The 18,150-nt window shown below is 36.6% G+C and overlaps 1 protein-coding gene across 2 annotated transcripts in view; it reads left to right on the top strand.

Annotated features, from left to right (window-relative positions):
• LOC122809164 (FXYD domain-containing ion transport regulator 5-like) overlaps positions 1 to 18,150 on the top strand; it is a 646,566-nt gene that overhangs the window by 412,005 nt on the left and 216,411 nt on the right. For both annotated transcript variants that reach the window (XM_044080450.1, XM_044080452.1), the window contains 2 exons: positions 6,007 to 6,072; positions 15,299 to 15,346. In XM_044080450.1, coding sequence (XP_043936385.1) covers positions 6,007 to 6,072; positions 15,299 to 15,346 — 114 coding nt within the window. The remainder of the gene's footprint in view (positions 1 to 6,006; positions 6,073 to 15,298; positions 15,347 to 18,150) is intronic.

Here is an 18,150-nt window from a genome sequence, read left to right on the forward strand (position 1 = left end):
TATATATATATATATATATATATATATATATATATATATATATATATATATATATATCTAACAACAATTGGGTCTATGGGTGTCTGCATATGTATATATTTATATGTGGGTATGTATATGTATTCTGTCTCTGTGTGTATACATTTGTACTACGGAGAGGGAGAGGCTTATTTCTATGTCACTATTGGTAGATATACACACACACACACACACACACACACACACACACACACACACACACACCTCTACATATATACATCTACATCTGGTTATTCCATTCCTTGTCATATAGATTACACTTTGCTGCAGTGGGACTCGTAGTGGGTGTGGCTGCTCGTTGGGCAATGCCTCTGCCCAGTGAACAAGTTTGCTTACATCCCTGGGGCTGTCCATATAGACACACATCAGCCAACACCTGCACACCTAGACACATAAGTAGCTACCCATAGTTCCCCCACCCACACCTCCTCTACAGCACCCTTCCTTGCTCTGGGTCCTGATCCATTCTGAACACACCACTACACGCTGCCCACTCTCCACTTCACGGAACCCATGTCATACAATTGTCTTGACCCATGGATCATCAGGCTTTCCCACCCTTGTATTCTGGGTATGTATACACCCCAGCCTGAATGGTCGGTGTATCACCTTCTTTTGGTTTTGGAAATTTTTTGGGTGTCCCGCAAAGGACGCATCTGTCTGTGTTCCAAGATTAGATTTCACGGGTGCACTGTGTACCCCCCCGGTTGTATCCTGCCTGTGGTCTGGGGAGCAGTGGACTATTTACATTGTTTGCGGGTTTGTGTGTATGTTTTCCATGTCCAGCTGGGGGGGGGGTGAAAGGTCATGCTACATGTTTCATGTTTCTTGCTTGGGCCCCTCATTTCCATTGTCATAGCCTGTGAACATATGTCATTCATGTGTGCTGTTTCCTATCATAGTTGTATATCTGTGTATATCTATGCACACACACACACACACACACACACACACACACACACACATATATATATATATATATATATATATATATATATATATACATAATTAGGCTCTCATTGCAACACAAAACAATAAGTATTATATATACGTATATGTCTGCAACTATATATATATATATATATATATATATATATATATATATATATATATATATATATATATATATATATATTTATATATATATATATATTTATATATATATATATATATATATATATATATATATATGTGTGTGTGTGTGTGTCTGTAAAGCAATGCATACCCTGCACAAACGCACTTACACGTGTTTACTGGTGTTTATATATACTTAAACCTTTATTCTAGTGCCTTGTTCATTATGACACTGACACTTTGCTCCAGTTAACTTTTAATTGTTATTTTGCAGGTTATACAGAGGACAGATGTCTCAATATGTTCATGTACAGATTACCGATGGTAAATGGTATGTGATGCAGTGGGATTCGGTATGGGAATGTTTGTCCGTTAGGCGGTTACTCTAACCAATACATTATTGCTGTGCTACTTCATTTGCTTATATACTCATATACCCATGGCTCCTGGTTCCCCAAACACACACCCCAATGCCTCCCTAACACTGCAGTCATCCATTCTCCAGTTGGATTTGCGGTGTATCCACACCATTAAACATTGGCTACTCACTACTTCTATAGACCCATCCCATCGGTTGACTCACTCCACATATCCTCAGAACTCCCAAACTTTTAGTCCACAAACATTGGTGACATGAGCGACCAAAAGGATGCTATTAGCAATTTTTGGGATGTCCCACATGGGACACGCATGTGGTTATGTCAAGATTAGACTCTATACTTCATTACATCCTTACTTCTGTTAACATGACACTACAATAAATTAATAAGTATGGCTATGTGGTAATGCACACGTTACACATGAGAGCCTAATTATGTATGTGGTCAGTGTATTTCTTTTACAAATAGACCGGTTTAGTAATTGGCGTTGCAATAGCAGGCAGATCCCAGGAATGATTCCATGTGTGGGAAAGTCATCACATTTGATGTTTTTCAGCACAGCACTGACTTCGGAAATTGTACACACTTCTGCATTTTAGCAGTTTCCTCCCTTCCCTCTTATGCACAACCTATTATTCTATATTATAAAAGAAAGCGAGCAACAAACTGAGCGATGTCAAAGCAATAAAAGAAATTCAGATTTTATTAGCACTTTCGGTGGGGTCAGTGCCTCACCTTCATCAGACAACAACTAAATCAATTAACACCATTTTATACTCAAATAAAAACAATTATTCAATTAAATTCAAATAGTGTCTCATAAACTTATCATTAAAGAGACACACATTATAAACCAGTTTGTACCACATGAAGCACTGCTAAAACAACAAGGACTCATTGCAACACAAAACCTAAGTATTATATTGAGTCCTATTAAATAAACTACTCTAAAATTAGTGATTGCATAATATAACACAATAAATATACCACTCGTATTAAATAATAAATATATATAATATTAAAATGATGATTAAAATTTACAATCCATTATTATAGAAATAAGAATGGAAAATGATTATTCAAAACCACTAGAGATATACCCTTACTAATATAGGATATATGTATGCGTGACATCATATCCTATGAATTCCCTATAATTACTCAACAATGAAAAAATAAACATATTTACAAACTTAAATAACAAAATTAAAAACTGTTTTTTATTGGCTTTGTGAGCGCACAGATTATTCTTGAGCTATTTCCATAATCTATTATAAAAGATATATATAGAAAGCCTTAATAAAATAAACCCCTTTAGATGTTAACCATGAAAGATGGAATTTCCTTTTTCGCAAAATACACAACAAATAATAACCACCTTAGAACTCAATTATAACTGTAAATAAATATATCTTATGTTGTCTACAATTATGTGGTATCTGGTATATTTATATTTATATTTAAATCTTATTTTTTATTTATTTATTATTTATTTTTTATTTTTTATTTTTTATTTTAATTTTAATTTTCATGCTACAACCAAAAATGACTCACCTTCTTAAAGCTAGACATTTCAAAATACATTTTATTGAAACATATTATTCTATCTACTGTCAAGGTTTGTAAGGGCACATTCATGTTATTTATGTCTGCAAATGGAATGAATGTGTTACAGAGAATATACTTCTACATATTGATGTCTGCATGTGTGTATGCATATATACTTATAACAAACTCACTGACCTCCACGGGGCGGTCCGATTAGAACCAGCCCATCCAACCCTGACACGCCTGGCTCCATAATTTCATACCCATGGTTCCTCCACCCCACCCGAGTTCAACATACATGCATACCATCCATTGTCCAGTTGTTATCGCAGCAATGACACACCTCCACACATTGCCCTCTCCCAAGCATTAGGGGCCCTACACATATGTTGTCCCAACCCATGTATTCTCAGGCTCTCCCACCATTTATTGCTTGAACATACCTGCCCTTGCTTGTGTAATGGTCGGATGGCCAAATAGCCTATCAATTTTTGGGTAGTCCCACCAGGGACTACCCTCTGTGTGTAAAGTAGACTTAGTAGATCAACAATGTTACTCCCACTGGTAATATCCTGCCTGTGGTGTGAGTAGCAGTGCTTTGCTCACTCCTTCCCACCTTGATATGACATACACTGTCACCGTATGTCATATCAAGGTGTGAGTAGCAGTGCTTTGCTCACTCCTGCCCACCTTGATATGACATACGGTGACAGCGCTATATAATACTGGGGTTGCTGTTGATTCCCTTCTCATTCCTTTTGTATGCTTTATTGTTACGTCATTCTTTCTTCATAAATATATATATATATATATATATATATATATATATATATATATATATATATATATATATATATATATATATATATATATATATATATATATATATGCACACACACAAATATATATATATATATATATTTATATATGTGTATATATATATATATATATATATATATATATATATTATATCTCTGTACATACTTATATTCATTTCCTGTGCTGGGCACTGCTTAAACCCGCGCAAGCGCACTCAGACTTGTTTACTGGTACTTATATGTGTTTACTGCTGCTTATTTGTGCTTACACCTGCTTACTAGTGCCTTATTCATTATGACAGTGCCACTTTGCTTGAATGATATTTAGGTTAAATATCTCATGCGATACTCTTATGTTGGTTTTACAGCAAAACAACATTCATTCCACATGGAAAATGATATGTGCTATTGTTGGGCTCGAACCGTGAATGCCTGTTCGTTTGGTGGATGCTCTAATCACTACACAGTTGACATTTACATTGATTCCGCATGTTTTTCTCTAGTTGAATGAATTTTATGTATAAGCTACGCTCGACGGAGGGCAGCGATGTGCAAACATGCTGCACTTTGCTTACACCTTCGATATTGCAGCATTTCAAATGTATAATAGGGACACAGGGAATCTAATTGTGAAAGTTCTAGGGACATGGCTCAACATTCCACTACGTGCTTGTGTGTTTACTACTTCGATTTTATTTTGCTGTTCATGGACATTCTTGTATGCTTAGCATACATTTCGGTATCCACGGACACTGAATTACTGATTTACTATTAGAGGCGGGCTCTACTAGTAGGCATAGTAGGTTTTGCAACTGTCGGGGCATGTTTACGCCTCCGTAGAGCACTTGTACATGCCCCATGCACTCGCACACATTTCCTGTGCACGTCGAGGGTGCGGCGGCACGCCCTCAATCATATTCATACAGCGCTGCTGCACCATCTGTAGTGAGGACGCTTGGCGCAAGGCTAAAACTGTCCTTGCGCCGAGCTTCTTGAATCCCGGGGATAGTCTAAAGTGTCAGAATTTCAAAAGAATTTTATTTTTTGTGATTGATCGAGTTCCTCAAAATGATAAGGGGCGTGACTATAAGATTTTATTGGAAGCAAAAGAATGTTTATGGCAATTGAGATTGGATGTCTCTAACCCCCAGGGAATTAATGAATACATTTCCATTTCTAGTATTCTAAAACATAGATCTCATTTTATTTAATTTAAAAGTTTTTAATAACTGTATGGTTATATAATGTATGTATGTTTATATTAATATTTTTAGAAGTATATTATATTGTTAGTGTGTTATGTACTGTTTTAAGTATTTAAGTATTTAAATATTTAATGTATTGAATAATCTGACTGGACATTAATTAGGGGGGGTGGTGCTGCACTTGTATTAAACGGATGAAGTGGGAATTATGCTTTACTCTGAGGATGCCCAGTGAAGTTAATGGGTGAAAGTGCTAAGTCATTTTTTGTCATTTATCTACAACTCAATAAACGGTCAAACGGTCTTGAGACTTGCCGGTTATTTTGATTGCTGGTTCATTTATTGATTTTTTTTATATATTAGAGTTGACTTATCTTTATTAGTTTAGAAAAAATCAGGTATGCTTTGCCTGCAATTCCATTTTCCATTAAGCTAGCTATATTGCTGCTTTACTTATTATGAATTTTCTGTATTATTTTTTTTTATTCTGGTATGAATGCATTTCATTCCCATGCTGGATTGACTTCTATATATATATTTTTTACTTTTTTATATTTTTTAACAAGAATGTGCGCTGATTAACATTGTCCTCTGAATATCTAATTTTTTGAATTCCATGGGTTGTTTTGAGGTATTTGCTTCTGTCCAATGCATGAACATTTACTTATTGTAATAAGGAGCACAGATATGGAGAATTTCCAGGACTTCACTGGGAATATTAATAAGAAAAGGGTGTACACAAACTGATGATGGTGCTCCAAGATTGTGCACCTACGCTTCATAAAGCAACAGTGTAGATAAACAAAACATATGTATTCAGTCTACGCTACACATGTAACATGTTTTTAGCATCCGCTTTATCTGTGATCTGCCATTAAGATACATGAGATTAATGCTAAAGTACAGATTTAATTTAAGACAGAAGTATCGCTTGTCTTTCAGAATCAACTAGTTTGCAGACACCAACCAAACTTATGGAAACTACAAAACCCAGTGAAATTCATAAAGGTAAGGAGAAAGAGTATTCATTTCTTCATACAATGCCAACCTTAGGGCTTTACAACTATGGAATGGTTGAGTCTTTTTAAAGCAGATGGGATAGTGAATGCATTATAATGTTTATTATTTAAACCAGCCATTAAGGAACTGTTTTACTACTCAGATCTGTGAGTTTTCTTTTAAAACTCTTCCTTTGCTGTGCTTAACTCAGAAGTGAATGGCTGTTGAGTATATGTCCAAATGTTCAGCAGGGCTAAGGGGTGCTAAAGACAATAAGCTATGAGTGGGCTACATGGCACAAACCTGACCTGAAAGGGTTCCTATTAACTTGTCGAATATTCAAAAGAGCGAACGTTCTTTGATTGACAGCTAATAGACGAAACCGCAAAACATCGAATGGCCGGAACAGTGATTTTTTTCCCAGAGAAAAAAATATTTTGTTTGTGGATTTTTTTTTTTTTGGGAACAGCGATTTTTTGGAGAAAAAAAAATCACTGTTCTGGCCATTCAATCTTTTGTAGTTTCATATATTAACTGCCGATCAAAGTGTGTTTGAGTGTTCGACAAGCTAATATGAACCCACCTGAAAGAGTATGTCATGGCCACACATTTTCCTACATGATTTGCCATGAATGTTAGAATCTCAGGGCATTGAGTATTTTGAAACTTGAATATGTATTAAAAACATGTTTTAGTAAATTATAATTTTAATGCTCAAGTTACCAATATGGAGAGAGTCTAATAATGCTATAACATTTAGCAATATGGACTAAATATTTAATATGTAGCTAATTAGTAAGCAATTGATGCTTCTGAGCTGTGAAATGTCACACCTCTAGCAGCCTGCATACATCCTTGCATTCCATGACATTTTCAGTGCTAAATAAAACATAAGCCATACAAATGTCAATATCTTATGAACTGTATTAAAAAGGTGCAAGTAGTAATATTATCAATAAAAAGTCTCCTTTACAAATCAATAAATAGGACATGTTGGAGGGACAGATTTGTCTCCTAGTGACTGCCACATTTATGGAACAGGCTGCCAGTTCAGGTGAAACAGAGCACCTCTATGACACTGGTTAAGAGGAACCTGGACGAGTGGCTGGGACACTGTAAATGCTTACCAGGGATAATGCCCACAACCCTCCTGGGCATGGGCAGTCATCACTAAATGCAACTCTAGGTATTGACTAGTTTTTCTATGGTATTACATTGGGATGAAATGGCTAGGCTTGAAATGACCTCCGGGGCAATAGCCTAGTAAACCCCTATGATCCTATGATCCTTTACTGTAATAACAGGCAGCAGATTCATATTATTTTTCCAGTAATATAATTATACAGACAAACCCATAATTATATTTTTTATATAAAGTTTCATAAATGTTTCATATCTTAACGGTAAAGCCTTGACATACAGCTTCAGAACACATTTTTCAGCAAGTCTTGAACTTTGTAATGACAACAAGAAATTCTTTTGTATTTGGTTATTTGTTGATTTATTTACGAAAATATGAAAATTAAAGTTATGCTCATTTGTATAATTAACAATACACATAACATTGAATGTCTCTCAAGATGTACAACTTACAGTGAAAATATCAACGAAAGTTTTCTTCAACATCACCGAGGTCTTCAACTGATCCATGTAATAGTGTGAATGTTAATTGGTTCTGGAAGTATTAATGCAGCTTTGAAAATATTACAGTCTCACAGTTCCTAGCAAACAATTAACCATAGCTTCAGTACAGTGTATTACACATCAATGTGCTCCCCCCCATCATGACATTTTATCCCATGCCCTCAATAGCATGTATCTCTGTCATTTTTGAAATATGAATGTAAATATGAATGATAAGTGATGGTGATTTACCTCAGTAATGCACACCATCCTATGTTAACAGTCTTTGTGCCATTTTGTTGATACACCTGTTGCAGTCTTATAGGTTTATATATTCATAGGTAAGTACTAGCCTAGCCAGTATTCCTTTTGGTGCTGGAATTCATCTATCCCATTTGGTTTTAGATCTGTCTTTTCCATCCCGTGATCAATAATTATATATTAACCCTAGTGAGAATAACTGGGATGATACCATGGATAATTTAAGAGAACCCAATCATGGAATAAAGCATTTAGAAGCTGTCTCTGCCCATTAGTAATACAGGGAGCAATCCTTGGGTAAATTTGCTATTACCTGCCTGTAGACCCAAGTTGCACATTGATATGAACAGGGATGAGCTTTGTTGAAGAGGTTTAGATCCCTGCATCAAGTATTTCTGATGGCATTTGACTTCTGATGTGCAGTAAGTTCATCAGCATTGGGTTGGAGGATTCTTTGTATGCAAGACACTGGTCACCTCTTAGCAGTCTGTAGGATACCGAGCATAGTAACAGGGCTTTGAGTCAGTCTATGTAGGGCATATTGTTTAGGCATTGCATCATTTTAGTAAAGTACCTCTGTGGGCATTCTAGCTGTTTCACGTTTCTGGACAGATGCATGACAAATGGGACAAAATACTCAAAGATTGGCCTACTGAGGGCTGAGTAAAGGAGGACAATGATACTCCTAGATCTAGATACAGTCCCCCTGTTTATAAACTGTGCAATACAGAAGGACTTTCTTGTGACAATGGATACATGTTGGTCAAATGTTAGGTTACTGCACACATAAGTTCCCAAATTTTGAAAAATTGGTAAGCTCTTAGGAGCATATTATCAATGTGGTATTTCCCTGTAGTAGAAAGCTTTGCAAATTAGATGATAATGCAGTTTTTGGCATTTAGTTTCAGTCCACGATACTGGCACCAGTCATTTGTTTGGGGCAAACTTTCCTGCAGGATGGTTAAGTCATTTGGGGATTTCATGACTGTGTCAGCTTGCAGTCATCTGCAAACTAATCAGCCAGAGCCCATTGATATTAACTTTTATTTTAGAGAAGTAAATGCCAAACAGGAGAGGTCCCAGTGCTAAACAGTGGGGTACTCCAGTGGTGATCTATCTCTTTGTTCCCATATTTTGATCTCCTGTGCCCTATCTGTGTACCTGTTGGCAGTCAGACAGTGATAGAGGGATGAATTCCTAGTTTATTAACCTTTTCTACTATGTCTGAGTGAGGGATTGTGTCAAAAGCCTTGGACAGTTTGAGTTATGTGGTGTTTGCCATTTTAGCTTCATGCACTGCATTCCTGACCTTTTCAAAAAAGTTCACCAGACAAAGTATAACCTTACCTTATTGAATCCAAACTGAGATGGGTCAAGTGTTTTGGAGACTTCCTATTTCCTTATCAATTAGCTCCATGGCTTTGCATATGAAGTTGTCCAGACTTATGAGGCTATCATTGCCTGGGTCTATAGGAGAAACACTTTTATGCAGGGGAATAAATGTAACTTTTCTCCATTTGCTTGCTAGAAAACATGTGGTGGCTGAGGCTGAACAATAATGTTAGGGGCATGGCTAAATCATGCTTCACGCTATATGAAATGCAAGCAGAGATATTGTCAGGACCCACTGATACAGTAGTTTTAGCTTTTAATAGTGATTTTATGACTTATTATTGTGTGATAGCTGGAGATGAGTCAGTTTCAGGTATTTCTTGTTGGGTAGACAGAAGGGAGAGAGGGTTAAAGTTTATCTGAATTTATCAGTGAGTAGGTTTGCTCTATCTTCAGCCTCAGTGCAGATAATATCATTCACAATCAGCTCAGCACATTGCTGCATCTCGTTTCTGAGATTACAAACATAACTAAACAAGTCTTATGATTATCTTTGGCTGTGGCTATTTAGCTTAGGTCTATTTTATTAAGATCCTAAGTTGCTTTCTTATTTCAGTGACGAGAGCCCTATCATTCTCTAAGATACTGTTCTTACCTTTGGTCATAATTGTCTTCCTTTCATTTTAAAACTTGTTTGTATTATGGTGCCACTATGTGAGTTTGTTTCTGGGGTTTGCCCTGCATTTGTTCCTATAGAGTACAACTGCATCTATACCGCTGTTTACATGCTGCTATAGTGTGGTGGTATATGTATGTTTCTGTGTATTCAATGGAGTTTACTGGGTTTGGTAGGAATTTGAAGCTTGCAAATGCATCACATAGGTGGTGACCCTAAACTGCAGTCTAAGGTAATGGATTGGGCAGAGATTTCCCAGTATTACTGCTTATTGAAAAATGCAGAAATACATGACAAGAGGCACAGATCCTGTAGTACTTCACAATACTTTCACAGTTGCAAATGAAACTGTGAGATTAAAGTCTCAGATTGACATAAAATGTAAACAGTTAACTTACAAATAATTCTACTTATAGAGCTAAAACTTCAGTACCTGTGTAAATGATGTTCACATCTTGCAGGAATAAACAATTTGCCCACAGCTGCAAATTCAGCTAAAACACTAAGGTCGTAGAACAAGTTGTTGCAGAAATAAATGTGTTAAAATGAAGGTGAACAAAATAGCTTAATTATGCAGTAAGAGACAGATAATATATGAAACAGAGGCTAAGTCAAGCTTTAAAAGTCTAAGGCAATGGCCTTTCCAGTTTCATGTTAATGCCTAGTAAGAGTAGCACACATGATGAGACTGGTAGAAGATTCCATGGCCAGTTCTGCAGAACATGAGACTAACAGAAACTTTCAAAGAAAATAGATGGTAGGGATGGGCAGCTCAAAACCTATCAGTTTCAAAAGCTGAACATGGAAAGGGTGGGTGGGTGTGAAACAAAACTGATTTAAATGGCAAGACAAGGGTAGTAGTTTAAATTTACTTCACTGGATGCAAAATAGAGTCCAAATGCTTTGTTTGGTTTTCACTTGAGAACATTTCAACTTTCAGCCTTCCAATAGACTAAAGACAAAGATGGCTGACTGCTCGTGTAATAAAAAACACCAGGAGGCTAGAAATAGTTTAATGTTCAATCTAGTAGTGCTCATCTTCCCAGAACTGCAGAAAGTTTTCATTCCCTGTGGGTTTAATTACCATAAGCTCTAGTTAGAACTCACACAGCTGGCCAGTCAATGTGTTGCTATGTGCATAGCTGCTGCACTTAAAGCAAAAATTGTATTACCTCGTGAATACTGTAACAGAAGTTCTTCTTGTGGGAAATCACTATTACAAAGCAATTGTTGGTGATGAGCCATGGTTTTAGCTAGTTAAAGAGATACTCAAGTCGGACTTCCCAAACAATGAACAGTCAAGTAACCAAGTGACTGGAAAAACGTTCCATTTGGATTTTGACGATGAACCACAATTTTCAGAGACTTCTCTGGAACACATGTAGTTTCTTAATGCAAATCCTGATCTCTTTCTTTGCTCTCTATGATTGTGGCATTATCACCGACCACACCTCTCAACCTGGAACCATCAAAAATCTGTACAAGACCTATGAAAAATAGGTACAAATCTGTACTCCGATTAACATACAATTTGCATACATAATTACGTAACACCACCCACTCCAATGGGATTGTGGGATACCAACTTTCAAGCACAAACTGAAGAACAGACAACCAAAATATGGCACCAGAGACCCCCTGCAGCCATTCCAATGTCCCATTACCTGGCTCAATGGGGACATACAGAATTCATTTCTCACTTGTTACCATAGCTCTTAACCTCTTAGCACAAAAAAACTGGACAAAGCCAATAACAAGGGAATACAGAATTCAGTTCTCACTTTTCATCATAGCTCTCAACCTCTTAGCACAAAAAACCTGGACAAAGCCAATAATGGAGGAACACAGCCCCAAAAATAGGGACAAATTTCAAATACTGTTCTTATAAACTTAAAAAATTCCTGGAATAAAAGGTTTTGTGTTACCATTTATTTTCTGAAGAATATGAAGTCTGAAATTCAAATGCTTGTCATTACTTAGTGAATTCAATCCTCCACTGAAATCCAGACCAGAAAACCACAGATTGTATGAGGAACAGAAGTAAAATATGAGGCATAAATCTGTAAAGTTTTCAAAAGGGGTGGTGGGTAGGGCCTTTACTTTCTTGTTATCTGTACCCCAGGTGCAAGGTTTGAGCCTGAGTACCTCCTCTAGTCACCAGGTATATTCACTTGGGGCATCACACACACACTGCTCTTCCTACCTTCTCTCATGACATAGAGCTCCAGCCTTGCATCTCTTCCATAGTGAAAATGGCAGCTTCTTCCAGCAGCATATTCATGAAAATGGCCCTGTAACATATTCAAATGAAAATGTGGCTTTTTCTGTATTCTTACTAAGGAACCTTGCTGCAGCTGGAAAGCACGATGAGCTTCAGCTCAACTCCGACAGCCTGGCAGGCCATTTATATTTCAAAATATGTGCTGGGAATTTGAAAATTGGGGGGGGGCACTTGGAAATCATGCCACCCCATTATTTGGACCCGAAAACTCAGAAAAAATGGAGTAATTTGGTACGGTTTGGAGGTATGTTGCTGACTCATGATGCTTTGTGAGATTAGTACTGAAACAAATGATTAATGAAAACCATCTATTGCATCTGTTAGACAGCCATGCAGGACTGGAACTACATCTGCTGCAGGCAAGGGTGATGCTTCTATAACTGTGTTTAAAATCATTAATCAGTTTGTGAAAATGCTGTGACATAATATGGGCCAATCAGGACAGTTTCCATTAGACCGTGTCCAGGTTGAAGTCACTGGACATGCTGATAACTCTGTGAATCAAGAAAAAGATGTGGCACAAAATCACACATCTATGTTCTACAGCCTTATGCTGCCAGTTGATCAACAGCAGCCACAACTGAATGATATTGTGAATACAGCTTACTCTAATAAGGATGGATTAAATGAAATCCACCGAAAAAATGCTCCATTGATCAATATATTGTGTGAGCTAAAAGTTGAGGAAATGGGATGGTTCTACCTTTTTCCATACGATGCCAATGGACTTAATGAACCTCAAACTGTTGCAATCAACCCATTAGATTACTTTCAAACATGTATAATGGGACAAGACAAACGTTTTCAATTGCCAGAGTATCTTATGTATGCGCTGTCTATATTTGAATTATTGCATGCTCAAAGTAACGTTAATGCTTGTTGCAAGAAAATCAGACAGAATGTACAAACTGTAAGACTTGCATTTGTATGTAAAGAACCTTTTAGTCATAGGAGCCTACTTTAAGGACTGCACAAAGAAGCTGTCTACTGTGATCACTCGACTAAACTCACCTACTTTCTTCCTGAGCTTCAGCAGTGACAATTTGCAATGTTGATTGTATTGTGAAATTCTTACCAGGGTTTTGCTTTACTCAACCACATACAATCCTATGAACCTATGAACCTGTCTTCTCTACTTTATATAACATAGTGTTGGCATATTTGAGGATCAAGCAATATTCAAGGCAAGGCATTTATGGAGGGGGTACCTGAGTTATTACGTTCGTTTTGTGGATGATGTCTTCCTGCATTGGACATGGACACAGGAACAACTTTATGAGTTTGTTACCTACTTGGAAAGCACCACTGATTTTTTTAGGTCTAGTATTTCATTCCGTGATGCAACCATAGATTTTTTAGATGTTTGAGTGATAAAAAACACAGAAAATGGATTGAGATTGTGTTATATAGGAAGGACTGTTAGAAAAGCAGTCTCCTAGCTTATGATAACATGCACCCTAGATACACATTTAACAACATTGTCCAAGGGCAATTTTTTCGAACATCTAGGTAATGTACCAATGATGAGATGTACAGACAGAAATCTGCAGAATTGATGGTGAATTTAAAAGCAGGGGGATGCAAGCAAAATACGATACAGCAGGCATTTAATAAAACTAGAGAAGAGAGGTTGAGTAAAGCAAAACTCTGGTTTTCTGGAAATGTACAAGTGTATAATAGGGAGGTAGATATAAGAAGGCAGCCCTTACGAGTCACTTTAAAATACAGTAATAATGTGGGAGGCATATGTGACATCATTCACCAAAATTGGAAAATATTGTTAATGGATGACAGAGTGAAGGGATTAATAACTCAGGAACCCACATTTTGTTTTAAACGTAGTAAGAATTTAAAGGACTTGCGATGTACTGATCAACAGGGGGTCAGGAAACCTGTCAGGGGATGACAAGGGACATTCACCTGTAGACATTGCAAAGCTTGCCAACATATTAGACACAATAATGTATTTATCCAGCCACTGTCAGGAAATAGTTATTCACTGAAACAATATGCTGACTGTTTGACCAGTAATATTATATATTTGGCTGACTGTATGCAATGTTGTTCATTTTATGTTGGTAAAACGAATTATAGATTGAAAGACAGGGTGTTACAATGGATCTAGGACTGCTGAACGAAAGTTCAACAGTCCGAATCCACTATCACGGAACACACTTTAGCAAAAGCACTTTTCACCGAAAAAGCGCTTTCGCTAAAGGGTGTTCAAAAAAAAAAAAGAAAAAACAGTAAATTAATGTTTATGCAGGGGACAAGCCCCCCTGCACCCCCACCCCCTACTTTAATATTCCCACTCCGAGATTGCACTACAGTGAGGAGAAGGGAAGTTTTCCCTTATCCGCACCATAGTATGGTCTCCTCAACAGTCACTCCCCCACAACTCCCTCTAGCTGCAGGCATACTTCCGCAAAAGTGCTTCTTCAGTGAAAAGCACTTTTGTGTAAGTATGCCTGGCCATTTTTGTTTCACTTAAAAATTCCTTCAGGATTCAGTACGGATCCCGTTACAACATATGTCAGCTATACGTACAGCTGATATACATAATGCTTTGTATCAGCATGTAAAGCAGTATCCTGGGTATATATTTTCATTTATGGTTCTGCAGGTTATTCCTCTAACTAGGAGGGGGGTGATTTGAGAACTATAACAGAATGTAATGAAACCAAATGGATAATTAATCTAGGTAGAGCACCTGGTTTGAATGGTGTCATTCCTATTAAGCCTTTTTTAAAAAAGAGGAGGGCATTATATTGAGTTTTTGATTGGGTATCATATATTTTAAAAGGTGTTCATAATTTTTGTATGATGTCTGAAGAAGGGTTTTTTAAACCTGAAAGAGCTAACCTACTGCATTTTATTAAACTACTGCTTTTTTATCAGCCTGGTGATCTGGATCATAGTTGTGACTTTATACGTTTGCCTATTATTCAGTGTAATTATACAGATGTCTTGCTACTTTTCCCTTTTACAGTCAGAATCTGTATCAGATTATTATATTCCTGTTACTGAAACCCAATGTAAAAGATTGTTTCTTTTGTCTTTAGGTCCAAGCCAAAATGACAAGAAAGATAAATTATATTCTGCTACTAATGGTGCGTGAGTATTCCTATTCCAGCAATGTTGTGTTGTTCAGAAATGCATCTGTAATAACAAAACTATTGCCATTGAAGCTGGTATGTTGTTTTATATCTTCAAAATTGATAGTCATTGTTAATTGAACCAAACAAATATATGTATTTCTAAATTCATTCATGTGTATAATAATTTATGAAAAGTTACTGATACTAGAGTCCTTTGACTGTCGTTACAGCTTCAAGTATATTATATAATACAAAATCATAAATATTCTAAAATTTACATGCTGACTGAACAAACCAGTCTGCATACTGATTGTTAATCCAACATTATTCAGAGAAATGAGTTTGGTAACCCAAACTGAGTACCACTACAACTACTGGCTACCAAACTGAATTACAAATTCTTCACTTAAAGTGCTGCTGTTGCTATCAGAATATATGCAACTTACATTCAGACAAGAATAGCACTTAATGATAAGAATATGTAACACAGAAAAACAACATCTGTAATTGATGTCAGTAGAGTATTTGCTAGCCAAAGCTGTAGTCACAGCTTTTGTTTCGAGGTAGGGGGTTTTATTGCTAAACTAAAGTGCTGCAAGGAAATCTGGTCACTGTTCTCATACATCTAGAATGAACAAGTGAAGGACTCTTGTCACATGATATTCTTTAGGACCCTTTCACCTGATTTGGAGAACAACTCCTACTTAATCTTTCCCTTTTTTGCAAATTAAATAAATAAAGAGAAAAACACCTTCCCAATATTTTTATGACATAAACACTGTCTTTTAATTTAACCTAATTCAATCATTACGTGAAGTGGTCCTTCTCATTTTTTGTCCCGTTTTAACCATGATCCTAACCATGAGGGTAGCTGGAATTTCAGTTCAGAGAGTTAAGGTTGCACACTGTAAAAAAGTTTAATTTTGTAATTCTGGGTTTGATTCTTTCAATTTCCATTTGCAAGCTGCGTGACGCTAAACAAGTTCGTTAACAGGCAGCATTCCTGAGAAGGGACACCTGGGCTGCAGTGGTGTTTGTGGTTAATGTAAAACATTTTAGTTTTATTTATGTTAGTTTGTTTACCAGGGTAGTACACAGGTCAAAATAGGCCATTTACAGACATATCCTGGGTGAAGAAATTCACAAAAATATAAAACAGAAGCAATTTACTAGCACTTGTCTACATACATATACATATAAATATATATAAATATAAATATATATATATATATATATGTGTCTAGGACGGTCTACCAAAAGACTGTTTCACCGAAAGTGAAACGGGCTGGCACAGTTTCACGAAAGCACTTACTAACGAAAAAAGTGCTTTTGTGAAAGTTTCGTAAAAGTACAGGGAATCGGGGGGAAGTGGTAGTGGGTGAGATCGGACTGCAGTGGGGATAAGGGAATATTCCCTTTTCCCCACTGTAGTGAAATCTCGGAGTGAGAATATAAAAGTAGGGGGGTGTGGGGGGGGTGCAGGGGGGCAAGGCCACCCTGCATAAACATGATGTGTGTGTGTTTTTTTTTTTGTTTTTGTGTGTGTGTGTGTGTGTGTGTGTGTGTGTGTGTGTGTGTGTGTGTGTGTGTGTGTGTTTGTGTTTTACCTTCCATTTACTGAAACTGCTTTTTTGGTGAAAGCAGTTTCGTAAATGGTGTTCGGTAGGGTTGGATTCGGACAGTTGGTCTTTCGGTCAAGTGTCCTAGAGCCATATATATATATATATATATATATATATATATAATTATATATGTATACGTAGAGAGAGAGAGAGAGAGAGAGAGAGAAAATAAATAATTTAGCACAAATTTTTAGTCCTAACCAAGTACTTTTTTTAAAAGAAAGTTGAAGTAAACCTGACTGCAACAAAAGAGGAGAAAAATATATGAAAAAATGTAAGTATGTCTTTTCACTAGTGTCCTGTGTGTCATTCTGTCAGTATCATCAGTGGTGATGTCCATTCATGATAGGTGATCATAACAATGATGTAACTTTAGAATATGTTGTATATTGTTGATGTGGTGCATTGGATGAAGCTACCAGTTTGAGGGAGTCCTCTCCATCTTCATCTTGGCTTTTGTTTTCAAATTTTTCAGAGGATGTGATTTTGCCTTTAAAGGAAACAGTAACTCAGTGTCAAGCATAGACAGCCATCTTAGGCCACACTGCAACTACATTCGACAGTAGGGCTCTCTGTCTACCATATATATCTCAAATTATCATCTACCCATTTCTGAGGACTGGTCTTTGGGGGAATTATTTGGAAAAGCTGGAAAAGGTATATTAGCCTTGGAAATTTAGATAGTTTACTCACTGTTTTTGTCTGCTCTTCTGTCATTTGTTAAACATTCTAATTTTTGTATCCTTTTGTAAAACTTGTGCTTCTCTTCTGTAATTCAAACATCTATTACCAGCAGGCACTATGTCAAATTATTACAAAATAAGGAAGGTAAGTTATATGCAAACAGTATTTAAATCTCTGGCATGTATCACTAACAGAGGCATATTGCAATGCAAAATTCTCCATTTTATTCTCATTTAACCCATACTAACAAAAAAAAATAGAATTTTCATGAAAGTTGCAAAATACATTAATGGATCTTGAAAGTATTCCTTATGTGATATAGATTCCTGAAGTTGCATATAAATTGCACTCCCTTTTTTTATTTCTCCAAGTCTTTTGGCTTTCTAATACCATCACGGGAATGAACCCCATTCCTAAGTCAGAGTACGATTAAAGTTCATGAAATTAGTATTATTTCACTCTTTGATGTTAGCCAAAAGTGCTCTTCACAGTACCTGCAATGTGCCCAGC

This window comes from Protopterus annectens, chromosome 8.part0, assembly GCF_019279795.1.
Source record: "Protopterus annectens isolate FY-2018-M chromosome 8.part0, PAN1.0, whole genome shotgun sequence".
NCBI lineage: Eukaryota > Metazoa > Chordata > Ceratodontiformes > Protopteridae > Protopterus > Protopterus annectens.